Consider the following 7,678-nt stretch of genomic DNA (forward strand, 5'->3'; position numbering starts at 1 on the left):
GAAAAAAAAAAAAAAAAAAGCAACGGATAGAAGCCACAGAAGACTTCGATCCCCCGGAATTCTCAAATAAACCAATCATTATATGTGTACTAAAAAAACATGGAAATTCATAAAAGAACAAACTACAACATTCTAATTCACCTGCAGATCCTTGGTCAAACTCAAGCATGCAAGTTTTGGTACACTTGCAAACAGCTGATGCAAATCCTTCTCCATCATTCATAGACTGTTCAAGCCTTTTTTTAAAATTCTCAAAGGCTTTAGATCGCAGATGTCCCAACAAGATAACATAAGAAGGATACACAAACTGCAAAATGCATGTTAGCTGTCAAATAAAATTCTACGAACTGAAAGCAAAGTGAAAAGGGAGACTTTCTGTGCGAAGCAAATAACTAGGTTTAAGATGATAGAACTGAACCTTCACTAATCACTAATTAAGGATACAAAACTGCAAGACAAATATCACTAGGTCAATCTACGGTGGTTAGAATCAGATTACTTGTTGAGCAAATGTGCTCAGATTAGAGATTTCAGGTGTCTATTCTTATATACCCTTTATCTGATCTCATCAGGGATATAACAAGTTCTGAGTGCTACCCTTTCGGGTTTCAAGCATCCATAAAATGTCGTTAACCTTTTTACGTAAGGCGTTATTCTAATTATGTCAACATTATCCTTTTCCTGTCATCCGTTTTTCTTAAGTAGATAATCACTGACAAGATGTAGAAGAGTAAAATTAATGTCCCTAGAATCACAAATTAAACTCAACAGGTTGAAAACAGATTTATGTTTCAAATTTTGCATAGCGTCCACCGACGCAAGAAATATTATTTATGCAATTAGTTGGACAAAAATTCACCTATGGCACTAAAAATATTACTAGAACAGTCTTGAAGGAAATAATCAACAATAATAGGTAAACACGACACAGTGAAAATCTAACATGCCTTCAGATGTATAATCTCTCTCTCTCTGTCTCTCCACAACTGGGAATAGGAGGGTGGGGAGCTTTGCAATAGAATAGAATGTTGGACTAACCTCCAATACTCTTGACACCAGTTGTTTCCTTTTAGCTTTTTTCACTTCATCATCAAAAAACGCTGTCTCTGTATCATATCTATGGGGAGAAAAAAAGGACAGATGTTCGTGTAAAATTGCAGCCAAGATTAACCAAGAGTGGGATGAGGAAATTGCACAAGAATCATGAACTATCAAACTTAGAACAGATTTCAAATGGCTGTTGCTATTAATTTGGCTAAATTATTGAACAAAAAGATTATATAATAAACCAAACAAACAACTCAAGAAACTCTACACCGATTGTCCCCCAAAAAACATAAGGAACATTGATACTAATGAGTATTAGCAGCTGGCTATTTTTCTTCTCTGCCTGTTTCCAAGAAGAAAAACATGCACTACATTACTACTACTGTTTCTTCCCTGTATTTTTCACCAGTCATAGACTCTTGAATAGTAGAATAGGTCAAAATAACGTTATTAGTTTAAGTGATAGATGAAATCAGATGAAAGCATACTCTTTGAAATAGGATTCTATGATCGAGCTCAACTTTCTCCCAAAGCCTAATACAGGACCCTTTTTGACCGCTTCATCTAATGCCAACCACCTCTGAGTAAAAGACAATTCAAGTAATCAGAGCCGGTCTAGAAAAGTTGCAAAGTAAAAGGAAACACAGAGAAGGGGGCTTGGAAATCTCAGACCTCATCGGTGGTTAAGTGATTAAACTTCTCTTTGGCAATCTCTTCGCACCGCACAGTGGCAACCATTACCTGATAATATTAATTAATTTCAGATCAGAAGCTGGAAATCAATTTTCCCAGGGGGAAATTAAATGCAATAAGTAGTTCTGATAATGTCAAATAAGTTGTACTAATTAAGCAAAGGTTAAATAATCTTCACTTAGTTGCTGCCCATCAAAATTCCATGTTTATTTACGAACTCGTAAGTGGGTCATGAAACACATGATGAAAGACGCTGATTATCTTCACCTTATTTCATTGACTTGTGTGGACATGCTTGGAAGCACCAGCACCTTACTTTAAACTAGCATACTTTTTCTCTGTTGAAATTTACGAGAGGAACCGTTTTCAGAGGCTACACAATTTGGAGTATTGAGATCAACTCAATGATGGACTCGGCTAACACAATTAGAAACATGAAAGGAGAGGGGTACAAAAAGTCCCTATGGTAAATATTTATCTTTGTAGTAGTATACTTGGAGTGGGATACTTTGCAGTTCATAGATACTTCTCGGGATACCTATTACAAAGGGTTACTTTTTTTTTTCTTTTTTTTTCTTTTTTTAACTTCATGGAGTGTAGAACATCTTCAAATCCTTTCTTTTCCATAAAAGGTTAAACATTGTTTCTTCCTTTTCTTTATATATCAGTTGTAAACCCTACAAATAGAAGTTATTTCGTCTCGAGAAAGAAAATGTAAAAATAAAACCTTGTGGGCAGGGAGATTCAGGTCCTTGTTTTCCTTTATGGTTTTCCATATTTGCTGCGCACTGAAAGAGAATCCTGAAGCAGGGATAACACCTCGTCGATCACCTGCAATTCCTCCTGGAGAAATAGAACGGAAAAACCGTTGCCTCAATTGAGCAACCTACATAAAAGATCATACAAGATGAGCAATTGAATTTCACAGTAAAGGAAGAAAAAAATAACAAATAGGGAAGGGAATCCTTATACATTGCAATGCAATGCAAAATACCCGCTTGCTATCCCTAATTACAAAACAAACTAATGATGGTAAAATCCTTAAATTAGTAAACCAGCCATTGCAAGATTACCTCCTCTTTAAACTTCTTCTCTTTCTCTTCATAGCTTGACAAAGCAAAGATTTCCACCTTCAAGCCAAAATATTTCAATTAGACATACATGCTGATGCCTTTTAATAGACGTTGAAATAGAGATATACAATGCCATCCATGCAAACAAACTTACATTAAAAAATTCGCTGAGGGGAGTATCCTTAAGGGAATCTGGTTTATGAACAGCATGCCATATCTGCACCAAGAAGGGGAAATAATCATTCAGAAGAAGACACCTGAAGTGAAGGCCCTTAAATAGCTACTGGAAGGAGACACCCCTATCCAACTAAACCCACCTCCACCACATTCTGAATCGAGATTTCAAACAAGTTACGATGCTCATCCTTGAAAGTTAAACTATTCAATCTGAACAGATCCTTTTGGTTGAAATATTTAGTCTAAACAAATAACTTTTCTTGCCCTAGCTGGTAAAGACAACCACCAATTACCAGACTTGGAAATTCTGTATCGTAAGGCCCTCTCCTGGTCATTTGCAGCAAAATAACTACCTTACTTAACAATGCTCGTATGTCATCAGCATCATAGAATCTCTACCAACATTTTGGAACAGTGAAGAAAAATAGTAAGGACTAATCTTCTGCATGTTCATTTTAGTTCTCCTGAAAGAATGTTCGGAGTTTTTGCAGGGCAATCAGAGAACCCAAGAAAGGAATACCTTCTTAATATCTTCCTTCAGAATAGACTCCAAATGCGGAAGTGGGGTCTGCATGGATATCCAAGTACAAGAGATCAGAAAACACATTCAACAAGACTGAACTGTGAGCTTCACATTTGCCTTGGTAAGTCAACAACCAACCTTAGTCTTGTCACGTATAACAAACAGTAGAGTTGTTTTACGAGGGCTGAACAATCGTACCATTACCTAAATTAGTAGTGAAACAAAACAAGAAAATGTTATTTACAGAAGGCTGACCACAAGAAAATAAACACGCAGAGATATTACCTCAAAGACTGTCTTCAGAAGAGGCCTGTTTGCAGCATGCTCTCGACCAATATCATGGCACCATCTGTACATGATTTACAAGAATTCCATCACACTTCAAATAACAGAACCCTTTGTACTCCATGTAATCAGTAAGCTACCAAGTAGATTTTTTAAATAAAAAACTGTCGAACTGCACTCACCAGAAACTTGCAAGTTACAAGCCTCCTTAAATATGTGAAAACTTTATGTATTACATTCACCAAGAATCATTAAAAACATGGACAGGCTACTGTAGTGTAGAGTCATATTATAGTAAAAGACATTACTAGTGGATGCCTAATCATAACCCTGATACTCGCAATAATACACGACTAATATACATGTTATAACATGACCCGCTCACGACTCTCGGCTACCTATTGAAGTAATCCTGTAATTTTTCATTGTTGAAAAAAAAAATGTTAGAATACCGTTTTATCCTACAAATGCTCATGAATCATCAACTGGATGGAATCGTTTAATAGAGAGCTAAATTTTCGTCCTTAAATTTTCTGCCTAATTTTCTGTTAAGGTATCTTCCAAAAGTGAGCTATTGAAGAACCCTGTAACTTTTTATTGATGAAAAAAAAAATATTAGAATCCTATTTTCTCCTACAAAGGCTCATAAAACCATCAACTGGCTGGAATCTTCTAATAGAGAGCTAATTTTCATCCCTTGAATCCTACTTGGTAGTTATAGCTTGTCCAATAGAAAACATATCCACTTTCTACTTCACAAAAAGTATGGATTTCATTCTTGTAGTTGTTTTCCTTTCTTCCTGTGTTATCTCGTTCTTTTGTTCATCAATAAGATTCATTTATTATAATCATAATAATAGCCATGATTATGATAGCAACAACATTAATAAAAATTCAAAGGATGCAAACAACCGCTTAACTCCGAAACTTACATATTTATCAAAACAACATCAGAGATCGCCAAAGCAAATAGTGCACTTTGTTTCTCAAAAGTAGTATCATCCTGAAAGTAGAAAGAATTTGGAGAACACAAAAATATTATAGCATTGGCAACAATTGAATTGAATAAAATGTTACCAATAATAACACTTGCACAAATGTTCACTGGTTCTCTCAGATTAACCAATTAACTGGAATGCATGTAAAAATCCACGACCAAACAAAACCTTAAAAATCCCGAATGAAACTGGAAGGAAAATATCTAATGTACAAACTAATAGATTCTTAGAACTGAATTATTTATATCAATATTTAATTATATATATTCTGCATAGATGAATATACACCATAATCTCCTAACCTTAGAAATCCCAAAACCAAATTTTTTACCTCTCCCCTTTCTCTTCCATCAGTGCCCTCCAAGTCCATGGCAATTGTGCAGGGCTCAATGCCAACACACTTAGCAACCCAAACGCCCTTGGTAGTTTGAACCCTAAATTATATAATTTATTAGCTTATCCTTATGGTAATAAATGCAAATGAGCGTAATTATATAATGTGAATTAGGTATCAGTATAAATTTTATATGCCAGCATAACCCCAACTATATATTTCTGTGGAAGTCCGAAGAAAAAGCACAGGGTAAGGGGAAGAACCTTCCCTTGTATGCATCCATCTCCCTAAAATTTGTGTGGAAAAGATGATTCAGTAACGTGCTCTTCCCTGACCATACAAGAGGGAAAAGGAGAACAGAGTATTAGCATAATATATTGGGTACATCAGATGCATAAAATAAAAAATGCATATAAGGTTTCAGAATCTATAATCTATGGCCTCTTGATCCCAAGAAAATGCAATGGAGAAAGAACTCTTGGGCATTCCTAATCAACTACACTACAACATTATCTTACTCCAAGGCCTAAAGACAAAAAGCGACAAACGATGTAATACCAGTCATCTTCCTCTCAAGATAGTGGGTTGTTAGAAATCACGGACCTCCACGATTGTATGATATTGTCCACTTTTGAGCAATAGCTCTCATAGCTTCGCTTTTGGTTTCCCCAAAAGGCCTCATACCAATGAAGATAGTATTCCTTACTTATAAACCCATGACTTTTCCCTTAATTAGCCAATTTGGGACTCCTCTCCCAACCATCCTCAACATCGGTAACATCAGACTGCACTATTAGAAACCAATTGCAACAAGGACCGAACGTTTGCAAGCATACTAGCTGACAAAGCAATGTAGAGGCAATCCATGTTCAACGATTAAAAAAAACGCCAAATCAAGCAACCGAATGTTAAACTACAACAACCTCAGTCCCATACACAAATGAATTCAGATAGCCGAAAATTGATCAAAATGCAACGACAGACTAGGTAGGTATAAATGGAGGCGAACCAGCACAATCAAAAACACAAAATGATTTCAACAAGGCACATACCACTACTCTGAGGCCCCATGATAGCGACCACCGCATAAGAAAGGCCACAATCAGCCAACTTAATCTTCCTGACAAAATCCTGCAGGCCAGAGGCGTTGAACTCGCCATTGTTATCAATCAGCTGCGTCGTGTAACAGTCATCTCTTCTCATTGTCGAATCCGATGGCGATAGAACTCGCTAGAGCAACAAATGAACCGAAAACCACAACAGAGGTCGAAATTCAGGTCCGAATAGGGAATGACTTGGGGCACAGATGTCTTGGACGGGAGAAAGAACAAAGTACGAACAGAAGCTTACTTGGAGCGAACGGAAGAGCCTTTGCCTTGTGTAGAGGCTGAAGGTTTATTCCCTCTGTGTGTAAGGAGAAGTTGAGAAGCTTCGAGGAGACGGAAGGCTTTGTGGCAGAGCTGCAATATGGCGGAAGCTTTGGGTTTTTGGTACACGTACGTGTCGATCGGAGACCGCCGCTGTCAGCAACCGCCACCGCCTCTGTATCTTTCAGAAGAAACCGCCTTTTGTCGTTGAATAAAAAATTCAAATAATATTAATATTTTTCTTTTTTTGTAGAAGAGTATCTCATTTGGTCACCGTTTTTAAATATCATAATTTTACGTTATTTAAGTTACGTGGTAAATGAGCTGTTAAGTTTGAAGTTAAAATAATATATATTTAAGATATTCACTTATTTAGGTTTTTTTTAAAGAGATATCTATTTAATATGCAAAGCGAACGGGTGAAGAATCTACTTTTAAATGTGAGAAAGAGTATGGATACTTTTATTTCCGCTCGTTGAACAGGGCCAGAAATTATATTCTATGTTCCTATCTATGCCTCTGACCCTACCAAATCTCACAAAAATAGATTAGAAATTTTGACAAAATGAAAATTGAAAAAAGAAGGGAGAAACGGCGTGATCGGAGCTGTGGAGCTCGAGTTTCAGACAGCGGCACAATGAAAACGTGCGTCTTCTTCCTGTCTAGAGGAAGAAGACGATGACGTGGCCGGTTCAGCAAGTCAACCAAAAATTCAATATCTCCCTTGGTTTTTCTCCATTTTACCCCTTTTTCAGACCGGTTCTCATGATAATGTTTATGTTTCCAGAAACTAAACACAATATGGAGTCTGTGGAAGAAAATTTGAAGTAATTTGGATACCAGAAGCTCAAGAACGGAAGTCCTGAACATCGGCGATGAGGTAAGTAGCCACCTTAGACTTTTCTTAAGAAATACTTGTATGAATCGCTTGGATTTTCATATGAACCCTAAACCAAGTATGAATTAAAGATATATGAAAGAAAAACTCAAAGAACCGTGATTTAAGGCCCTGAATCGACCAAATTGCTCGAAATTTAAATAACGTTCAAATAACTCACTAGATGAACTTCGCTACCTATGAAATTTTAATGCTAAGCATATTATAGCATGTTGAGGTTATATACGAAATTCGGTGGTCGTTGGATAAGTATAAGTAGGTAAACCAAGAAACGATGTAAAAT

The 7,678-nt window shown here is 36.5% G+C and overlaps 1 protein-coding gene across 3 annotated transcripts in view; it reads right to left on the reverse strand.

Moving 5' to 3' along the window:
• Positions 1–6,700, reverse strand: part of LOC111457263 (protein ROOT HAIR DEFECTIVE 3 homolog 2-like) — a 12,921-nt gene extending 6,221 nt beyond the window's left edge. Inside the window, exons 1-15 of one of the 3 annotated variants that reach the window (XM_023099477.1) lie at positions 6,481–6,700; positions 6,183–6,356; positions 5,394–5,460; positions 5,128–5,230; positions 4,731–4,801; positions 3,799–3,862; positions 3,652–3,717; positions 3,511–3,558; positions 2,968–3,030; positions 2,814–2,870; positions 2,468–2,626; positions 1,720–1,788; positions 1,536–1,627; positions 1,039–1,117; positions 142–307 (exon numbers count right to left, since the gene is read on the reverse strand). In XM_023099477.1, coding sequence (XP_022955245.1) covers positions 142–307; positions 1,039–1,117; positions 1,536–1,627; positions 1,720–1,788; positions 2,468–2,626; positions 2,814–2,870; positions 2,968–3,030; positions 3,511–3,558; positions 3,652–3,717; positions 3,799–3,862; positions 4,731–4,801; positions 5,128–5,230; positions 5,394–5,460; positions 6,183–6,333 — 1,255 coding nt within the window. In that variant the 5' untranslated portion in view covers positions 6,334–6,356; positions 6,481–6,700. Of the gene's footprint in view, positions 1–141; positions 308–1,038; positions 1,118–1,535; positions 1,628–1,719; positions 1,789–2,467; positions 2,627–2,813; positions 2,871–2,967; positions 3,031–3,510; positions 3,559–3,651; positions 3,718–3,798; positions 3,863–4,730; positions 4,802–5,127; positions 5,231–5,393; positions 5,461–6,182; positions 6,361–6,480 lie in introns of those variants that run through there. The other 2 variants (XM_023099476.1, XM_023099478.1) reach the window with 2 other exon arrangements.
• Between the last annotated feature and the right edge of the window lie 978 nt (positions 6,701–7,678).

This window comes from Cucurbita moschata, unplaced genomic scaffold, assembly GCF_002738365.1.
Source record: "Cucurbita moschata cultivar Rifu unplaced genomic scaffold, Cmos_1.0 Cmo_Scf00019, whole genome shotgun sequence".
In the NCBI taxonomy this organism is placed as follows: Eukaryota; Viridiplantae; Streptophyta; class Magnoliopsida; order Cucurbitales; family Cucurbitaceae; genus Cucurbita; species Cucurbita moschata.